This window comes from Lissotriton vulgaris, chromosome 12 (assembly GCF_964263255.1).
Source record: "Lissotriton vulgaris chromosome 12, aLisVul1.2, whole genome shotgun sequence".
Lineage (NCBI taxonomy): Eukaryota > Metazoa > Chordata > Amphibia > Caudata > Salamandridae > Lissotriton > Lissotriton vulgaris.
This window is the reverse complement of record NC_141700.1, coordinates 697,341,981-697,364,085: the sequence shown is the minus strand read 5'-3', so window position 1 is coordinate 697,364,085 and position 22,105 is coordinate 697,341,981. Positions and strand designations below refer to the sequence as shown.

At 44.1% G+C, this 22,105-nt stretch overlaps 1 protein-coding gene across 1 annotated transcript in view; it reads left to right on the top strand.

The window, feature by feature from the left end:
* Positions 1-22,105, top strand: part of ARRB2 (arrestin beta 2) — a 269,502-nt gene that overhangs the window by 75,645 nt on the left and 171,752 nt on the right. Inside the window, exons 2-4 of the mRNA XM_086945904.1 lie at positions 6,520-6,550; positions 8,009-8,069; positions 15,940-15,984. Coding sequence (XP_086802030.1) covers positions 6,520-6,550; positions 8,009-8,069; positions 15,940-15,984 — 137 coding nt within the window. The remainder of the gene's footprint in view (positions 1-6,519; positions 6,551-8,008; positions 8,070-15,939; positions 15,985-22,105) is intronic.

Here is a 22,105-nt window from a genome sequence, read left to right as displayed (position 1 = left end):
TTAGCCTTCTGATCCACCACATCGAAGCAAGTTAATGGGCACATTCAATCTCTTGTATTTGCCCATATTTTGCCGTGTCTCTCTCAAGATAGTCCATTAGCAGTTTCCCTATACAATCTGCTGACCAGATATGTCTGCCTCAAAAATATCTGGTGCTGGCACGTCTCCTGTAGGGCTCCCTTGTGCAAAAAGCTACGTACTAGTCTCTTGTAGTGATTAAAAACGGGCCCCTTTGATTTTCGTTGCCTTCCCCATTTGCTTTGTGAGCTTCATAAGCACTGTGGAGCACTTTGCACAGGAGGGTGTGACTGCAGGATGGCTTGCCATTTCTGCCTCACAACTTTTTAGATGCATTTTCAGATGGAAGAAGTGTTTTATGCAGTAAACTGCACCTCCTAGGGCATTATGGGTAGGACATTCTGTGCATTCATTGCACGCGCCTTTGGATTCCCCAGTATGTCGATGTGTAGTAGTCTATGATTTTCGTGGGTGTCTGGCTTCTCCAGGCAAAACATATCACACATGTTACAAAAGGAAGTTGCTTGAAAAGTGATAGTCCAAGCCCTTTGTATTGGTTTAGTTATCCCCTCTAGAGGAGGAGTCCTGTAAGCACGTGGTACTGAAGGCTTCCCCCCCCCCCCTGAAGGGCCGTGGTTACAGATGGCAGGTGACCAACTGGCATAGGTGCAAATTCAGGACAGTGAGTGTAAAAATTCAGGACAAATGGTCAAAATTCAGGACAAAAATTCAGGACAGTAGGTCAAAATTCAGGACAGAAATTTCGGACAAAATTTACGTTTTCAGACACATCAGAGAAGGTCGTACAATAGTGTATAAGTAAGTAAATAGATAACCAACATAAATACATGTCAAAATAAGTTTATATTAAGTTGAGACAATTGTACACCTCACCGTTTTGGTATGTTTACAGTTTTGAGCAACTGTGCAGCTCTTTTTGTGGTACTTCATATGATATTTTGTTTACAGTTTGGGGTTTCTTTGAAATGTTGTCCCACCCGCACTGCAGGGGATGCAGAGACCTTCAGCCTTCATTACGCCTGCAGAGACCTTCAGCTTTCATTACGCCCTTTCACCAAAGACCTCCCTCTGCTCAGATTCCCACACCATCTACCTCACATGGTGCCCCTCATCGCTATATAGACCCTCGCTCATGTGTATGTCATTTATTTTACAATGCTGCTCCGCCCAATGTAGGGTGTTGAGCGCTTCAGCTCACACACTTATTGTTCAGAGACAATGACTCATATAAGTATGTAAATCAATGTATAGGAAATGTTACTTAAGGCAAGGAGGGCTACAAGGTGTATGAGTCGCAAGGCATCCATACTGTTAGGTACTATATGCAGGGCCACTGGAATTATGCAGCAGGGAGGGCTGAATTGTGCTGCAGGGTTGATTAAATTATTTTTTCAAGAAAAGGGAATTTATGCAGCGTAATGCTGCAAATTTTGTCATAGTATTACCATATTATTTTCTCATTTGTGCACATTTTAACACTTTGTGGTCATAGGTTGCACCTCATTAGTACACGCATAACACCACCCAAATATAGTAATATGCAAAGGAAGGTGACCAGTCAACCTTTACAAAGGGCCTTTGCAATACATCACTGCCCTATTCGTTATTTTTTAACCATTTGAGGTAGCAACTGTTTTTAAATTAGAAGCTTAAGGTATATTCAGCTAATGATGGATTATGTGGCACATGTGACAAATCCATCAAGCGAAAACTGTTGAAGCAGCACAATTGCACAATTCCAGTGACCCCGAAATACAAACTGAGGATGTAACATATAACCTAGTGGTAGGGGTTGTTTTACAATTATAATACACATAAATACTTTACGCTGCATGTTACACTTTGTGCCTTACAAGAGGTGCATTATGCCTCTATGCTTCTTTATGAGTCAAAACCGGGATTAGTGAAACCTCGGATCTCTCAAAGAGATACATGAATCACCAGAGTTAAAGAGACAATTTTGTTATGGCCCAAAAATTGCAGTAGTGCAAAGCACTCGGAAGTCTTTGCCTTTCATCCTGTCGGATGTTTCAAAATGTAGCTTAGTTCTCCAGCACGGCTCTTCCACAAAAGCGGTACAAAAGGGGGTGGTGATGGACGGAGCATCTGAATCAATCAAACACTCACACCCAGTCAAAAGATCTGGGTTGAATCCATCACCGTTATTTAGCCCACTCTGCCACCCCAGTTCAGACATGGCTATATGCAAATCAGTCTGACCCTGTACCTCATGGGAACAGTCCAGCCCGAACTGCCAAGCCATGTCTTCCCTGGACCGGAAACAAGCTTCCGAGGACCGGTTTCTGGCATTCCAGCCGTCTTCAGCCCGGCTTGCTTGAATCCAGTGGCAAAGTGAGCAAGGGACTCATGTCTGAGCATACCCTGCCACACTTATGGCGGCCAAAAGTGGTACGAAAGGGGGTGGTGATGGACGGAGCATCTGAATCAATCAAACACTCACACCCAGTCAAAAGATCTGAGTTTAATCCATCACCGTTCTTTAGCCCACTCTGCCACCCCAGTTCAGACATGGCTATATGCAAATCAGTCTGACCCTGTGCCTCATGGGAACAGTCCAGCCCGAACTGCCAAGCCATGTCTTCCCTGGACCGGAAACAAGCTTCTGAGGACCGGTTTCTGGCATTCCAGCCGTCTTCAGCCCGGCTTGCTTGAATCCAGTGGCAAAGTGAGCAAGGGACTCACGTCTAAGCATACCCTGCCACACTTATGGCGGCCAAAAGTGGTACGAAAGGGGGTGGTGATGGACGGAGCATCTGAATCAATCAAACACTCACACCCAGTCAAAAGCAGCATGCAGTGCCCTAGGCCTATGCAGAGGACGGCACGCCATGCGCTGTAACTACACAAGGACCCATTGCAAGAGAGTAGCCAGAAAAATAAAATACCCACACTTTATATGGCACTAAGTAAAGGAGAAAAGTGAGCTATCCTGGTCTTTCATTTTGAAGTCTGTGAAAATTGTTCCCCTGATAAAAGTTTGCAAAAATAGTGCAAAATTATGCTTTTTACAGCAGGTAAGAAACTTGGTCAAAAAGTGCATTTACCTATGTTGACGTGTGTTTTATTCTTTCCGTCTTTAAATTTTCTTTCTTTCCTTATGTCCTTTCTATTCACCTTCTTTACATCCTCCATTTATTTTCTTTCTATCTTTCTGTCTGTGCATCCTTTAATTTAGTCTCAGTCTCTCTCTATTCTTTAAATTCATAATTCATTTTCTTTTCATATTTCCATATTCCATATTCCACATTAACATTCATTTGTGTTCCATGTTTCCATTTTATCATCCTCTTGTCCTTCCTTCCATTGTTAAATGTAAATCTTCCTCTTTCTTTCCAGCGTTCTTTCAGTATTTGCATTCTATTTTTCCTTCGCTTTCTCCCTCTATTTGCCTTGTGCTTTTTTTTTTTTTTTACCATTATGCTAATTTTCTTTCTGTCACCGCTTTTACTACTTTGGCACCCCCTGCCCCTCTGCACGCCCCCTGCTGAGCGTTACAATGAATATTCTAGCCTTATTTACTTGTTTTTTACTCTGCCCTGTGCTGATCTGCGAGTCACAGATCAAAGGAAGGGCCATGAAACACTTTTCTGACACCCTCCCCACACCCCCCCCTCCAACCCCGTGCTTCCCTACACCTTAGACCCATTGTCATTCTTTAGGTGATAATCAGCCAGATCAGACCATGGGCCTGTACAAAGACTGAGCGAGGTCGGAGAGGGGCTGCTGCAGCCTCAGAGAAGTGCGAGCTGACACCTCTTGCTGCCATCCCCAAAATTACAGACAAAAGGCGTTCGTGAAAGAAATGCTCACGGACAACGAACAAAGGGCCCAAATAACGGGCAGTCCGTGAAATTTACGGACGGTTGGTCACCCTATATTGTACGACAGCCGGCGGGAGACATTGCGTGACTCACAGAAGACCTGCGGACCTGCTCCCCCTCCGGCACACCTGCTCTATAATAATGTATTGTATTGTAATTGCATTTATATAGCGCTTACTACCCCTGACGACTATTATAAAGCAAAATGATGCCTCGGACTCAGCTAGCACAATATTAATTCAAGAATGGGACCACTTAATTATCTCATCCTATACCCAATATATTGTATTTGGGTGAATCTAATTCTTACATTTTATTTCCTCCGGTAACCCAACCCTATATAGAGAACAGAAAAACGCTTTTTTATGTGTTTTTGATTTTAAATGTAATTATAACATAACCTAGAATTAGACTTCTTATTCATTTGAGTCTATTTTTGCCACATTTAGACAAACAAACATATATATACACATCACTTTTTACATATATATATATATATATATATATATATATATATATATATATATATATATATATATATACATACAAACACTGATAAACTGGTATTGCGGTATATTCTGATAGCCCAATTTTTTACACAGGATACTAGCTCCTAGTACAGCCTCAGCATTCCTTAGACCGTAAGCTCCTCCAGACCTATTTACAAAGAGTATACCAGATCGTTTTTTAATTTTTGGATCTGTTCAGTGTCCTTTTTACTCCTTGTGAAACCAATTGTTTCATGTATAGTTTCCAATATTTTGGCTGGGGTCTTCTCTCAAACAAAGGTGTCGACGCGTTTCAGCCCTCTTACTATGGGCCTCATCAGGACTTGGGCTAATGCAATAGTCCGTCTACAAAATCATGCAAAAAGGTACCAATTACTGTATGTATTCATTACTATGTGAATTCTAAGTCAGGGTTCTATATACACTATATACCTATATACATCTTTCAACTATTTTCCAAAGCCTTGGAGTGGTCAGGCTAATTAAGTCTATCACCCCTCTTTCATTACCAAACAACGCCATATGTGTCTGTGTAAAAGGGGAAGACCTATCCGTCTGATTCCCTAGCTCAAGCCTCTAAGTGCACCAAGTGCTGAAAAAACAGAAAAAACAGAAACAACACCCTCTATGTTATCAAGTGCACACCGATGAATTATACCTTTATTCCCAAATGTGCTATAGAATTGGCCAAAAGCGTAATTGTTGTGCATTTCATTATCCAAGTACTTACATTCTACAGGTATCTCAGAGCTTCCCTACAGTTATTCACGTGGGTGATAGCCCTTTAAAACGAATCCGGCGTCCCAGCAAATCCAGGGACCTATAGAGATAACAATAATGCGGCAGCGTGTTTAAAATAAAATTGACTCCCGCTGTATAATATAACGTACTAACTCTCCTATTGTAGTCTAGTCTAAAGCCTATCTAAACTTACTTTCCGTGGAAATCTTCTATTCAGATTCGATTCTCTCAGCGCGGGGCGGCTACTCTGCCTCTCTTTCTTCCCGGCAGCCGTTCTACCCCTGACCAGGCGCCAAAGCGCTTTTTCGGCGAGTAGCACGCTACTCCGGGACCCATAGAAGATTAGTGTTGAATTAGCATAGTGAAACATGCAAGTACTTTTTAAGTGGTGGAAGGTTAGTCAGTTATTTGGAATTAGAATGATAGCAGAAGGATAGAGGAGGGAAAAGGTTTGTATTTATGTAGCGCTTGTTACCCCTGATGGGGTGTTGAAGCACGCTACTCTGGAAGCCCATAAAGGATTAGTGGTGAATTGTGTGTCCAGTGCTTGTCGCAGCGTTCAGAATTTTGCTAAACCGAAACCGTGGTGTATCTAGCGGCTCCTCCGGGCCCGTGTGTGCTAATAATAGCACGGGTGGAGTGCGTGCCACGAACTGCGATCTCTCGTGGTGCTGCCAACCTCTGAAAGGTACCCAACACCGCTGTCCATTTCATCATCCTCATGAGGATGGCATCTCTATGTACTGAGGCAGGGAGCAGTATATGTTTAAGAGTGCACAGTCGCTTGTGTGGTAGCATAAAGCAGTGCAGTGCAGCCCAGTGCCAGAGAGCAGAGCGATAGGTGGTTGACATTATGAATATAACGTGGCAAAGGATCTGCTTAGAGGTGATCAGAAGAGGCAAAGAGCGGTTGCTTGGTCTTGTATTCCAAGTCGACCATAATATGCACACCCGACAGGTACTCCTTTGGTTCCAGAAAAATGATGGCACGGTACAGGGCTTCTCTAAATCAAACTATTCCCCCCCCCCCCCCCCCCCCCCCCCCCTACGTGTTTTGTGGCTTCTCAAGTCACGCCTTTTCCTACCGGAGGACAGGGGCAGAGAGTGTGTCAGGGGCTTTTTGGGTGACATGTCTGTGTGTGTGTGTTTATGGCTTTGTGAAGGCTCCAGGAGGTGGCTATGGGTGGGGGGACAGATATATACATATATATGTATGTATATGTATGTATGTATATATGTATATGTATGTATATATGTGTGTGTGTGTATGTATATATATATATATATATATAATCAGCACTATTCGGCTTTTGGGATATAATTGACCTTGGTTTATGGAGACTCACTATCTTTAGATGCAATTCTCATTGTATTTGTGTGTTTTTCAGAGTCTTCAAGAAGTCGAGTCCAAATTGCAAGGTGAGTCCTTTCATTACTATTCTGTGTTTCCCAACAGTCCTGTATAGGATTTGAGTGCCCTCCTTCTGCTCCCCGAATCTTCTCCACACTTTCTGCCCTGCTCCAGTCCCTCTTGCTATATTTTATTTATATTTTATGTATTTATTTTATTGCTGGCTCTGTGCTTCTTGGTACCTCTGTTGGCTCGGCTCTGCATGCTGCTCTGGAATGAGTTTGCTTCTTTGCAGGTTTCACTTTGTTTTTGCGTCGACATGTTTTTTTCCTCCTTGTTGCCATGTTGGGGCTGTTCTTTGATCTCTGCCTCGCTGTCATTGGGTCCCTCGCCCTTTGGGGCACAGGCAGGTGATCGGTCCCCTGTGCATCACAGGGCGGAGGGAGGGAGGCAGGCATAGGCTCCAGCTGAGACAGGAGGAGGGTGGAGAGAAATGATCAACAAGCTCTCGAAAGTATATACACATTGTGCACCGTGGGAGCATCTGGTTACCGATTGCTGCTTTCATGTCACCGAGGAGACCACAACACGGATGGGGCGCATCCTCCACTCGCTGGCAGAGGAGCAAAGACCCTGGAAGCTAAAAGACGCAGGTTTTACAGCCAGAGGCAGCAAGGGAGAGCGAGGGGATCACATCGGGCCTCGGTCTTGCAGCTTGGTGAAGCAGAGAGCACCTAGGGAACAGCTCTCCCAGCCCTGAGTAGAATAGGACCGAAATCTTGCAAACAGAATAAAAGTACTGCCTGCATGCAGAACGAGGGACACTAGAGCACAAAGCAAAATGGCCTCCCAGCTGCATGCATTGAAGAGAGGGAGCCCTGCAGCACGGCAGGAGTAGGTCGTTCGACTAAATGCTTCCAACATAAGGGAGCCTGCACTTGCAGCTTGGTGCAGGAAGACTCAGAACATCACCTCTGCAGGCTAGGAGAAGCACGCTTGGAAAAGGACAGATAGTTGCCAGGCTTACTGTCCCAGAGCGCTGTAGGTCCGGTACAGGGTGGGAGGTGGCGGTAAAAGCCTAAATTCAGCTAGCTTAGGATGGACCTTCTGGACCTAGACCGGATCAGCTGTGTGTTTCCGCGGGGAATAGCTGTCTTCCGCAAGCAGCTTGAAAATGTGGTAATTCTGGGCTGGGCGGCTGTTTTGGCATGCAACTCTCTGGAATGCTGAATGTTAGAGATGGATTTATGCGTTTCTGTATAACCTTCTGTCTGCATGGGCACTTTTATTCTGTGTGGATGTGTAAATCTGCTCTTGGGCCAGTCTTATGGTTTGAGAGGCCCATAGTCGCACTGATTTGTCCACCTCTGTCATTCCATATCTTGTCCATTTTGCTAAAACATAGTTCTGATTCCTTAACACCCGTCTCAGATTTTCTCATTTTTTGTGTGTTTTTTTTGGGCTCTCTGGTGATCTGTCATTCCCTGAACATTAACCTATGATCTCTTTTGCACTCTTTTTTTCAGCTGACCGTGTATTTGGGGAAACGTGACTTTGTGGATCACCTGGACCGCGTGGACCCCGTTGGTGAGTAGGAGGATGATGATAATGACGATGATGATGATGGTGGTGGTGGTGTTGCTTGGTTTTCATAAGATACGTAAGTCACATTTAAGCAGGTTAGGTAGGACTAGGGTTAGGGCTTAATATTAAGACCGAGGACTACGGTGTTGGTTGTGGACAGGGACAGGGTAGCTTGTGGTTGTCTGTGTTGGCCTCTGTGTCAGGAAACATCACTGATTCATATCACATTGTTTTTTTCTGGACTTCAAATGGTTATTTTAATCAGTTTGCAAAACAGAGTCACTCAAGTAGTTTTGCGCAGTCTTCAGAAAAATCTAAGAAGCAGGTGGACCTATTACTAGCGTCTCCAAAACTTACCCCAAAAAAGTTAGGACTCCACCCCCCCCCCCCCCCCCCCCCCCGCCCCCGAAAAATGTTGCAAAAACATGCCTGTTATTAAGGCATCATAAACTATAGCCTTTCGACACTAAAGAAGCCGCAGAAAGGAAAGCTTGGTGAAATTCTACTTTTCTTTGAAGATACTGACGGGCAACTGTTTTGCGCATGCTTTTCAGAAGAAAGCACTTCATGATTTTCTGTATAATGTGAGGAGTTTGGTGTTGCCAAAGAAGTTCTAGAACCCTTCCTTATCTTCGCTGAAGTGTAGGAGGAGTAATGACTCTGCAGCCAGTTGTAGGAAACTGAGTTTTTGTTGCAGTTATCCCCCCCACTTTGCCACCCTTCCCCCCTTTAAGCTACTGGATGATGATTTTCTACTTTGATAGTGCACTTGAGGCCTGCTATCCGGACCTCAATGCCAGTGCTCCTTCCCCAAAACAAGTTGTTGACTAATTGTACTACAATTGGCAAAGGACTTTAGCACCTTTATAAGTCCCTAGTAAATGGTTCCCCAGGTAACTAGGGTATGAGTGCTAGAGAAGGCCCTAAAGGGATGCAGCTTCTTATGCCACCCTAACGGACCCGCACACAAATTATATTCAGACTGCCATTGCCGGCTTTGTGATCCGATGCAGAGCATGAGTGAAAACATGACACTACACATTCCTGTGTGCCCTGCCAAAGTCACTGCATCTAATATATGTAAATCATCCCTGCAGCAGGCCTTTGAGCCATGAGGCAGGGTGCATCATATGTTATGTGATGTCATGTCCCTATGATGTCTGGTTCTATTACTTGGTATTGCAAGTGAGCAGGGAAGCCATATTAAGGTATGTTCTAGGCACTGGTCAAAACCAGTTACCCAGCTACTTAATGGCTTCAGTGAACCCTATGGTGTTTGGTATCAAACCCCTCATATTAATAAACTCACATGATTCCAGTGATGTATTTATTAAGACGTGATCCCAGAGGATAGCGTAGAGGTGCACCTTGAGCCCAACTAGCCTACTGTTGTGCTGGCTGACTTATCCAGTCTAGCCTGCCACCACAGACTAATTTCTGACCCCCTAGGAGGTGAGAGCTCTGCTCTCAGACAACAGAAACCAGGAAGGCTGGTAAATCAGCATATCAAGGTAGGAGGCTTCAAAGGCCTCTGTCACCTTTGATATGCGACCCAAGGCTTCCCCAGACAGGAGAGATGTCACTCCTTGCTTTAGGCCACATGGCACCAGGACAGGTGGGAAAATTAGCTATACAGAAGGCGTATTTCACTGCCAGGCTCAACACACCTCTAGGGTGAACAGCCTGAAGTAAACACAAAATTTGAAATTCAACCATCTTGTGTGTGGTAGAATTAGGAATTCCGGGACCGGGTGATGCACACTCCCTAAAGGAAGTGGTCATCTAGGGGGTGTAGTGACTCCAGGGGTAAGTAGCCCATTGGCTCCTACCCCCTCCTTACTCCCTTTAATGGCCCTAAAATGCATACTCGGAGGACCCCCTGATACCAAATCTTCAAGTTTCGATGTCCACAAAAGGAGTGGACAAAGAAGACTGCTGACTCGGGAACCGAGGAGCACGACTGACTTGGTGCCAAACCAGCCAGCCTGCCTGCTGCACACGACCCTTGTAGAGCAACCAACTTGTCCTGCTGCTGTGCAGACGCCAAGAAACCCGAAGAGCTGCCAGTGCTTTGATAATTGCCAGAGAAACTCCCTGGGAGTAGAAGAGCTACTCCCTTGCAGCTGCAGGCACCAAAGACGCAATGCCCGGCTCAGTGACCTGCTGTTTACGGAAACTACTGATGCTGCAGCCGCCCAGGAAGAGGTAGCCATGCTCCCATAGATTAGATTCGCCCTCCCTCCAACTGAGGGGACGCGAGGTCCGACTGGAGCCGCAGAACACCACTATCTGGGGTACTGGACCCCTTGCAACAACCAAGACTTGTTGTGCCCAGACTGGACACAGATGGTGAGGATAACCGACCTGCACGTCAAGGGACTTTAGGGACAGTTAGACCCACAACAAGAGTGGGCCAGCTTTCCTGTTTGCCCTTTGTCTATAGAAACAAATGAGTCTGCGACCGCCACCAACTCAAATTACCAATGCACCCACACTCCACAGCCTGAGTCCAAGGGAGGTAATGGTGCCAACAGAGTCCCCAGACCCAGAAGGAGCTAAGCCCACCTGAAAGTGATGCCAAAAGATACCACTGCACCAAAGCCACGCAGCCCGAGAAGAAGTGGACCAACGGTCTCCCCATATACCCGACAATTTGGAGCGCTCCCCCGCCCCCCCCGTGGACTCCCCTGTACTGGCCCCCCTGTCCCAGCCTGTGTGCAACCGTTCCCCATCAAAGTGATTAGGACACCCAATGCTGTAACACACCTCTGCATCTGTACTCCCCACCAGAGCCTCCTTTTGGTGTGGGCTTGGGCTTAGCCCCATACACACCTTAAGTCCTGGAGAACAGTCCCGTAAGTCACTGTTAAGTGCCCAAATGCAGTACATTTTTTTCCCCTTAGGATAATTTCACAGCACCCAAAAATTGCACTGTGTCCACTTTTGAAAACTAAAAATTCATAACTTGAAACGTACTTACCTGATTCCAATAATCTTGATATTTAAATTCATATAAAAGTATGAGTTATTTTTACAAATTGCTGTTGAATTTCTTTGAGTGTGTCTCCCTTATTGCCTTTGTGTGCGCAATAAATGCTTGGCCCTTCCATCTGATATGTTTAACTGTTCGCCCACACTACCACAAAAGAAAGCATTTGGGGTGTCATGTGTACCTCTGTAAATCCTATGGGGTTTGGAAAAAAGAAAAAAAAAAGGGGGGACAAAAAGAAATCACTTCCCTTCACAGCAGCCACCCTTCTTCTGTCCTTGTCTTCTTCGTCGTCGAAACAGGAAACACCCAGGCTCCCGTCTCCTGTGGCCAATCACAACGCTGCCTGACAGCAACGTCGAGGTTGGTCTGAGCGCTGTGGTTCGGCATTTAGATAGAGACTGGGCATGTTCTCCACCAGGCAATTATGCTATCCACCAGGTCATACAACACAGCTCGGTGGAGAATATGCCCAGTGTGCATGACTGTTTAGCTGGCCCAAGAGGGCCGGCTAAACCATCATGTGCACTTAAGAGAGTGCCACCATTCCTCACCCTGCTCTGCGGAAGAGCAGCCCTGACCCACCCGCAATTTTATATAGGAAATAATAAAAAATAAAATATTATCATTTTATTTTTCCTGTGGGGCGACGCTCCTCCATCTTAGCAGAGGAGGCGCCCCTAGTTAGTGGATACTTGATATATCAAAGAAAAACTTTAATTGGAGATAGCCTTTTCTGACTGCACAGGGTACTCAGTTGTGGACCTTCCAGCTATTAGTTATGTTGTAGGATTTGTAGAGCGCATAGCTGTCCCAAAAATGAGGCTTCCTAGCTCTAGGCCTATACAACACACAACTGCCTACACCCCAAAGGATGGGGAGAGGAGCTCGATGGAAAAAAGCCATGTCTTGAGCGGGTTTCTCAAAAATAGATGGTTTGGGATGTTTTTGATGGAGAGAGAGAGAAAGTGTGTTCCAGTGAGAATGGGCCTCGGCTCTGAACGATCAGTCTCTCCCACACCCTCACCCCGCTCTGACTCTCCTGACTTGGGCAAAAATGGCCAGGTTGAGGTTGGCGTAGCACAGCAAACATGTGAGCCGATAAGATGTCTCTGGATCGGGCCCTCTGGGACTAAAGAATCTTATGGGTGGTGCAGAGAGTCTTGAATTAAATGCGCTTATCCACAGGGCTACCATGTAACCTACGGAGAAGATCAAAGGAAGAGCAGAACCTAGGGAGGGAGAAAAGCAGCCTGTCCGCTGCATTTGGGCCAGCCGGAGTCTTTTAGTAATGGATTTATTGGCTCCTAGGTACACGATATTGCAGTAGTCTAGCGGGACAAAATAACCTGAATGAGGACTTGACGGGCGCGTGGGTCAAAAAGGCCCAAGATTGGTTTGAGGCTACCGAAGAGTCCAAAACAGGTGGCAACCACTGATTTAGCATGGACCTAAAATGCCAGGGTGTTATTAAACCCAAATCCTAAGTTTTTGATGGAGGACTTGGGTTTGGGGGAGGCCCACGGGAGGACGGCCATCCGTGGCCATCTCGGGAAAGAACTTGTCTGTCTAGAAGGAGAAACTCCGTCTTATTAGCGTTCAGCCGTAGACAGTTGTTATCCATCCACTCTGCCACCATACGCATACCTTTTTGAAAGTTGGCTTTGCCTTTCTATGGATGTATTATCCAAGAGTGAAAGTACAAGCTAAGGATCGCCTACATATGATACTAAAATGTTCCCCATGAAGCATACATGTGCCCCATGGCAGTCTTTTTCAATAGTGCTCTTCTGCAGATGACCCACCGACTAGTTTAATCAGTAAGGGTTGGAACATTGATTGTGCACATCATGGAAGGGTTGTATATGGAAAAAAGACAGTACAAATAACTTGTTCCTTTCATGAGATTTGTTTCCTGCCAATGTCTTCACATTTCTCGCCATTAGTCTTTAATGTTCACAGCTCTATACAGGAGCATTGAACAGTGTGCCATTTTCGATTTATAAAATTGCCTATATAGAAAAAGTAGAAATGCAGAGTTTCTTTGCTTATAGTTCATATTTTCAAGATTTTAGTTTTTTTCCCTAATTGATTGCATATAAAGAATTATGCTAATTCTTTATTTTCAGTCAACTACTCTTTTTGATGTTATGCTAAATTTTACATTTTTTCATATTATTGTTTTTCAAATGACCATAAATTCACCTCTGATGAAGGGCTGCCCCATTTGTTTTAATTCGTCATATTCAGTGCATTGGGAAAGTTTGGTATTCTTTTAAAAAGAAAATATACTGGAAGATTATTTTGGTCAGGATGGTGCATCTCTGTGCATTGGGTTGTTGAAGGCTTTTGCAAACAAGGTGCTCTGTTAATAAAAATAACAGAGACCAGGACCTCTCCAGACTGAGAGTTGCGCTGAATCACATTTAGGTTCGCTTAGCCTAATGCTATAAATGGTCTTGTTGACTGCAGTCTAGTTTTAATTGAGCTACATGCTTCCTGTTTGAGAGTTTTGTTCACTCTTTTTCCATGCCTATATTGATCATGATTATTTTAATGCTAAGCTGGCTGATCCTAGCTGTATGGAACATTGTTTGGATGGCAGTTTATTTTTTCGTTCCTGCCACTTAAGACCCGTTGGATTGGGTGCGTATGAGCTCCAGTTTCTTGGGGCTTTTTTGGCCCTTTTGAAACCTGCCTCTGTTGGATTCTTTATATCAAAGAACAACGGCTCCTGTGGTCTGATACTATAATATATCATTCAATGTGTAGCTAAATAGCAATTTTAGGCAACACAAAAGGGCTATCAGGGTGTCAAAAAAAGTTACAACACCAATTTGAGAGAGTTCTCAATACTGTTTATATACTTCAAAACACAAATTGCAAAATTACACAATTGTATACAGCTTGTCACATATTCATGTGAACACAAAAAAGAGAAAAGGTGCACAGTGTCCCAAGTGTACATGTGAAACCAAAAAATTAAATACACAAACAACATACATTAAATGCAGGCACAGTGGTTTCTTATAGAATAACAATTAAGAAGTAAAATGACCAAAATATTGATAATGAATTATTTATAGTTTCTATATATAATCCTAGTTTGCAAAAACAACAGGTGATGGACCGAATGAGGATCAATGTCACACATTCAACCCAGTCAAAAGATCTGGGTCCTAATCCATCGTTTTTTTGCACTCCACACCACCCTGGGTTAGACAATGGCGATATGCAAATCAGCTCTGACCCTGTGCCCCATGGGAACAGTCCAGTCCGAACTACAAAAGCCATGTCCTTCCCAGAACGGAATCAAGCATCCGAGGACCGGACCGGTTTCCAGGTAACACCTCTCATCAGCCCGGCTAGCTTGACTCCAGTGGTGTGGAGTGCCTGGGACCCACGTCTGGGCATCCCCAGTACACTTATAGCGAGTTTGCAAAAACAACAGGTGATGGACCGAATGAGGATCAATGTCACACATTCAACCCAGTCAAAAGATCTGGGTCCTAATCCATCGTGGAGTGCAAAAAAACGATGGATATGGGCCCAGATCTTTGGACTGGGGTGAATGTGTGACATTGATCCACATTCTGTCCATCACCTGTTTTGTTTGCAAATTCCGCCATAAGTGCGCTGGGGATGCTCAGACGTGGGTCCCAGGCACTCCACACCACTGGATTGACTGTTTGACTTAACAGGGATAAGTAGGATATTATTAACAGGACGATGCCTGAATCGGTAAATGGTCAAACAATGATGTGGACATATCGTGCGCTACCTGGCGCCATTCCCAATTTGTAAGGCATTGTCCTGTACGTATTGAAAACATCACCTTCCATGAGCATTACACCCTTGATTTTCTGACCACTACAGTGTACCCGGCTGGGCTACCTGTAAGTCATTCTCAATTTTTATCACGCATGGTGTGAGAATAAGTTATTATTCAGATGTCCCCAAAGCCTTGTCCTGAGAGACCTATATTTCTGAGGGTCGAAACGCCGTCGACGCCACAAGGAATTGAACCAACAATTAGTGCCTAGGATTATATATAGACACTATAAATAATTCATTATCAATATTTTGGTCATTTTCCTTCTTAATTGTTATTCTATGAGAAACCACTGTGCCTGCATTTAATGTATGTTGTTTGTGTATTTAATTTTTTGGTTTCACATGTACACTTGGGACACTGTGCACCTTTTCTCTTTTTTGTGTTCACATGAATATGTGACAAGCTGTATACAATTGTGTAATTTTGCAATTTGTATTTTGAAGTATATAAACAGTATTGAGAACTCTCTCAAATTGTTGTAACTTTTTTTGACAACCCTGATAGCCCTTTTGTGTTGTCTGAAATTGCTATTTAGCTACACATTGAATGATATATTATAGTATCAGACCACAGAAGCCATTGTTCTTTGATATAATTTAATGCCCTGGTTCCTATGTGAGTATGGTTCTCCTTGTTCTTCTTTGAGTCTGTTGGATTCTTGGTAGATGGGCCCGTATTTGAGCAACACTGGTTCTTGTATGGGTTACATTTTCCTCTACATGCTGGGCTAGTTTAGATCTTGCTTGCACAAGTTTGTCGTCTTGCTGTTTCTATGCACTGTTTGACCTATTTATATGCATGATATGTACTTGCTTATATTTGGGCCTTGTTGGTGGCTTTTTATTCAGGTGCCTTTAGGAGTGGCAATATCCTTTGCAGGATTGATATTTGTTTTAGTTTGTAGCGTTGGGTCTCCCTTGCTAGGCAACATGTATAATCATGTTTGTGATGACTGAGTTCAACCTTCTTGAATCAAGTCTTGTATGAGCTCTTGCAGTGATCTTCAGTGTAGTGTTGAGTAAATACCCATTTTTTTACAATTCTTTCAGATGGCATTGTCTTGGTGGACCCTGACTACTTAAAGGACAGGAAAGGTAAGCTATTTATTCTTTTAATTAACCTTGTGGGGTATTCTTTCTGCACTGAGCTCTCGCATACTGCACATGTTGATACAGGTATCATGAGTGAAATGTGACATTGGAAAATTATAGATGACATAGCCAATCCAAAGATTCAAATAACAACACAAATCTGTGCTGAATATTATTGTTTGAGAAATAACGAATGAGCTAGCAGGAAGGAAGATAGTTTTTTCGAGAGCGCATAAACCTGTGAAATATGATTAATATGGAGGTTGTGAGTTTTGTTTAAAAAAAAAATGCCCAACTAGTGCTTTTTACTTAGTTGATGATAAAAATATGATGAACCTATCTGCTCCTAAGGTTGACACAACACAACCAAGTGATTTATTGGGAAATATTCTCACAGCTCTGTTGTCTCTTGATGGTGACCATTTGTGAGTGTTTTGCCTGATTATGAGCTTTTTTGTTGTTTGACATTTGGTGAGGTCTGTTTGCTCTTTAAGGGACTTATTTGCTCATGGCTAGACTCTGTGCCTGTTTTTTAGGTCGAGGACTCGTCGCACTGCGTAAGCAGTGGGCGGAGCTCAGAAGATTTTATGTTTTTTTTGTAGGGTCTTGAACCCGCCCCTCTTCTCCATTGGCTGGCTTCCTAAATGGAGGCCAGCCATCGGAGGAGAGGGGCGTCACTCCGTTAAAACCCCGTGTTTTTCGGATTGAGGGGTGTGTTTTTTCGTTTCTTTCTATTTACTTTCTCTCCTCTTCCCATTGGCTGGAATTTTACCTTCCAGCCAATGGGAAGAGGAGAGAACGAAAACACGCCCCTCAATCCGAAAAATGACCCTGCTTTCTGATAGGCATTTCTGCCTCGCTTCGGAGAAACGTGGTCGGGGTCCTGTGGGCTCGGCTCTGGGGGAATTCTGCTTTCATCGCACTCCGGATTGTTTTCAAGCAGTGTGTGGTGATTGTAAGGGGCAACAATGGCTGGAGCAATCATAGAAAACATGAGCACCAAGAAGCTCTGCATCGTCAGGGACCTGCCAGTGCTGGACGGGACCTCAGACGCTCTTAGCTCCCCTTCCTCTGCTTCCCCCCCCCATCCCCAAAACCCCTCCACCCCCTGGTGCTTTTGTTAGGCCACTGTGCGCTGGGTGTGTTTCTCAGCCTCTTCCTGTGACGCACCCGTGTAAGAGCTCAGGGCGCTGCTGGCCGAGCCATGGGACCTGCAGAACAGGACAGCCTTTGGAAGGGCTTTAGTGTGCTTAAGCTGTTCGTGTCTAGTTAAATTAAAAACACAGCCTAGCTGGGAAATGTTTCCTAAGCATTTGCGCAGGAGCCTCGGCGCTGCTCTGAAGCTGGGCTGGGCTGGCAGAGAAAGTCTACAAGCTCATGACTCCAGAGGACCCTCCGGTGTAATATGTGCAGAGAGTGAGGAAGTACTAGGATTGTGAACGGGAATATAATGCTCAATGAATTGTAGCCATTTTCTTTTGATTACACTTGTATCGGTGTAACTACTACATGAAGGGTTTTGATTACATAAAGGTGCAATTCAAAGATAGAAAATGGCTGAATTGAGTGCAATTCAGGTCGGCAGGGTCAGAAACGCAGAGCCATCTGCTGGCTGTGTGGTGACCTGTGTTTAATGAGGGTTGGGTGCTGCCCCCCATAAGGACAACTTTGCTGTTTTTTTTTATCCATGATTGAGTTCCCCAGAGCACCCTTGTGGCTCGCCCTCTTCGGCCATGTATCGATTACCTCAAACTGTTCAGTCAGGGCTCCCACTCAGCCACATGCTGGACATCTGGGACCTTTTCTTGTCCCCCGGAATCTTCTGGAGGTCCTTGACCCCGCCAGTGGCAGGTCAAGCGTTTTCGAAAGAATAGTTGTCTTGTATGATGGAAGGCCTGCCTTCAGGTTTCAGCAAAAGAGAGGAGTGACGTGGATACGAGTCTCCGGGGGATTTTCAGGAGTAGGGGGTACCCCGGCAAGTCACTCAGGACTAGAAGCCTCTAGTGCTTCAAACTGCAACAGATGTGTTATTGAGCACAGCAGCGGCACAAGCACCCTTGAGTTAAAACGGGAGCAAATGAACTTAGCCCTCACTTTTCTCAAAGCCCCACTCACACAAGTCTCCTGAAGCGAAATGGTCCGTCTTTGTGGTGTGGTTTTGACACCAAGTGGATTGGAGGCCATATGCTAGCTTGTTTTCATGTGGCTAAATGCTCAGGGGTGTATCCTGCCCCCTATAATTCAAACGTGTGTGTGTGTGTGCGCGCATCCCACTCAAGTCTGAAAACCAGTGCTTCATTCATGCAGGCAGAGGACACTGACCCAGAGCAAAAGGGAAAATGAAGGAGGAAAAGAAAGCTAGGCAAAGAGATTTAAAATGAAAAAACAGGGAAGTAGAAACCAGATTGATCCACCTTGGTATTAGACAATCCTGGCATTCAGTAGTACTGGCGAGAGGCTCCTAACACAAAGGTCGGGCACTTGCATTTCCTGGTTTATTTCCTTATTTATTGTACAAATGAGGCACTGACAAGTGGCTCTTTGAAAAAAGATGTAGGACTTAGTTACCACTGATTGGTCATATTGTCCCTCTATCTTGATCAACATACCCCAGTCTTTGAGATGTTCGGGGTTTGAAAAGTTGGTTGTTGCAGTTAAACTGAGGTTAGGCCAAAGTCCCTGTGCTAGTGGGCGCCCTTGGTTTAAGGTTGGTGTGCAGGGCTGCTACGATAAATGAGACGAATAGGGATGCTGTACACAAACAGTCAATCCTAATGCAAAACTAACTCTTGAAACTTTATGCCATAAGCTATAGTAGCAAGTGTTAAACAGTCAGGTGATCCCCGTAACCATGTAAACAAAAACATAGCAACAGAACAGATGTACTATGACTACGTTTGAGAAATGTATGGACTATGTCTTTGAGGGCACTGGTATGTCCAATAGAGCCGTAGCTAGATGACTGTCAGATTGGTTTATGAATGGCTTAAAAGTAGGATGGGACAGTGTTTGGATTGGGCTTGGTACAAAGTTAGTAAAGTGATTTTGTAAGTAGATGGCAAGTGGATAATTTAGTAAATGGTTGTAAGAGTGACTTGACAGATTGATGACTTGGTACCTTCATAAACAGAAGGAGAATAAGATTGATGGGCATCCGTGTGGATGGGGCATGGAAGGTTGCGCAGTTCTATGTATAGTGAGATAGAAAAGGGGACAGTGAGTAAATCAATGGCAAAAAAAGCAATTCACAGAAATCAGAGGTGGAGTGTTTAAGGAGGCGACTAGATCGTGGGAGTTTAATTATGTGACTATATGACTGGGATTCTTAGACCAATTGATTTGATGCACTGCTGGGTGTATAAGAATGGATACATTATTATATAATTGTATACATGGACAGATTGCTAAAAACAGAAGAAAGCATTACATTTATAGATGGAAAAGATAACTGAATTCTTCAGTGGATGAATGTATTTCTTAAGATCCAGAGAAATTAGCCAAATGGAAGAAAGGATTCCGTCTGTATCCTTTAATGGGTGACACCAGTGCTAGATGAGTTTTGGTAGTGCTTAATTTGAGCCTTTAGTTGCTGGTGAGGTTCACCAGCACTTGTGTTTGGGGATCGGCACTTATTTCTCGTCAATAAACATTGATCCAGAGCAAGAGGGCAGCAGGGACACATTTGGCAATAGGGGTAGGGCGCAGCAGAGAGGGGGAAGGGGAGCAGGACTGTACAGCTGTACAGTAGCACCCATTAGTTAAAGGAATAAGCTATGCAGGCAGGAGAAGCATCATCGGCACTGTGAAGGAATGAGCATACCAGAGGCACACGGGGCATCTCTTGGCTTATATTACTGCCATTTATAACCAGAGGAAATTTAACTGTTTGGAATGGTTACAGATACTGTGGTATTTCACAGAATAGCACGAGTTGTAATAAACCCTTTCTGTTGCTTTTGGAGCGAGAAGTTGCACAAATAACACTGAATTGGTGTCTATTTTTTGCTGTTTGATTCACTGCAATCTAATAAAATGAATGTGCCATGCATCTTTGGGCACAAGTTCATGAGGAGTATTTGGCCGTTCGGACTTTGCTGCTTACGTGCTCGCGTGTGTGTGTGCATGCGCTTATTTTAATTACATCACTTCTTCAAAGGCTTGTACTGTACAACCACATCATCAGCTTGCAGAATCCGTTTTTAGAATACGAATGCTCATTTCTTTAAATGTATTCTTCTCTAATACGTTTGTGTGTGGGCGTTTCAAACAGTTAAATGATAATTCCTGTTGAATATTCTCTGACAGACAATTAAATAGAAACCCTTTGAACAGAAAGTGTAGAATAGCCAATGAGCATCTTAACAGCCCTGCGGTTGTCAGGTTATCTTAGTCAAGCTTCATAGGACAGCAGCCAGCCTGCACAAGAATGTAGATGGGGCATCCCTTGTGAATTATGTAATATCTAGTGACAAGGAATTTAAAGTCTTGGGTCCTTTATGCGATGAAACTCACCGGGAATGAACTCCAACAAATATTACCTAAGTGAGAATGCAGAAACACCCAGCCAGTGTAAAAAGGTGACCATCACTAAATTTGACTTTAGGGTTGATATCAGATGGTTGCAATGGTGTCCAGACATTCTAGGTCTCTAGTCTAATCTCTGGTGATGAGACCCCCAACCCCATGCACCCAAGTGATGATCTTCAAAAGAAACCATTGGTACAAAGAACTAAAGTACAACAACTACAGGGCGGTACCCTATGCACCAAGTATGAGGTTAAAGGGAAGTGATGTAATGTTACTTGCAATGCAGGGCATCGTCCTAGGATGCCCTGACTCAGGAATGATTATAATGGGTATTCCTGTTATTGCATCCATGCAATAAACCTCCCTGGACCAATTTTCAAGATTGAACGGTACATCACCTTATAGTTGTACGGGTGGAGTGGTTTAACAGTCCTTATTGGACCATTATTAGGCTGCTATAATGTGTGCATCTCAAAAGAAGACTCTCAAGGAACAGTGTGTGCGTATTTGCACAGAAAAACACAAATCATTGCAGTTGCTATAGCTTTAATTTAATCGTATTTGCCAAAGGATGATTACTCTCTCAAAATGCAGTGATCATCATACCTGCACCTGGGCCGCCAGGAAAGGTTACTGAAGTATTCACTCTGTTCCACTCTCCTTGGGTGTTAGACTGGTTGCATGCTTTTTCATATTCGAGGGATAGAGCTGGCCACTTTTGGTCTTTTCCACATCCCTATATGTAATACATGTAATATTAGATGTAATTCTCGACGTACTCTCGATGTGCTTGTAAAATCATGGTATGTTAGCTCCGCCCAATGACTGCAAAAAACGTCAACTGCTGACGTTCTAAAGTACCTGTGGTAGGCATGGACTCTGTAATTGATTTTGATCAATCACCGTTAAGTGTTTAAGTATGTTGTGTGATTACAGTTTTTAAGATGAGAGACTTTACGATGATTTTATAGTTTTGTGGAATTTCTTTCCACAGAAAAATGGATTCTTGGTGTGAACCCGGAGAGTCCCTGATTAGTACATTGAGTTAAGCATCCAGGGAGCATGCATATTTAGACTATCTTTCCATGTCTGTTTCATAATCCGTGGGAAAAGTCTTAAGCACAAATGAATGTGTAGCAGAGATGGCATGCTGATCACAGTAACGGCACGCTGTGCTCCCCTGTCCCACATACAGACCGTGCTTTTGTCCTGTGCCCTGCTGTGGTTAGACAGGACATTCCAGGGAGTGCCTCAAGGATCCAGCTGTTTATCTGGCATGATTGAAAGGCATTTACACAGCCTTCCTCAATCGTGGGCACCAGCAGGTCTCCCCCAGGTGGACGGGTAGGACTTTATTTGCTAGTGAAATGATCTCCTCAGAGATGAGCATTGCTGTGTAAGCCTGTAGATTATTGATTGTGTTCCAGGACAGCGGAATTATTTAATTGTTTCCTTTTCCTCCTCAGCCATTTCCCAAAAGGCCATTTTACAGATAACGACCTGCTCAGCGAATATGACATTGTAACAATATCTGAAAGTATGTGATCTGGCATTTGGGAGGTTAAAATGAGCAGATAATACCTATTTTGTGTCGGGG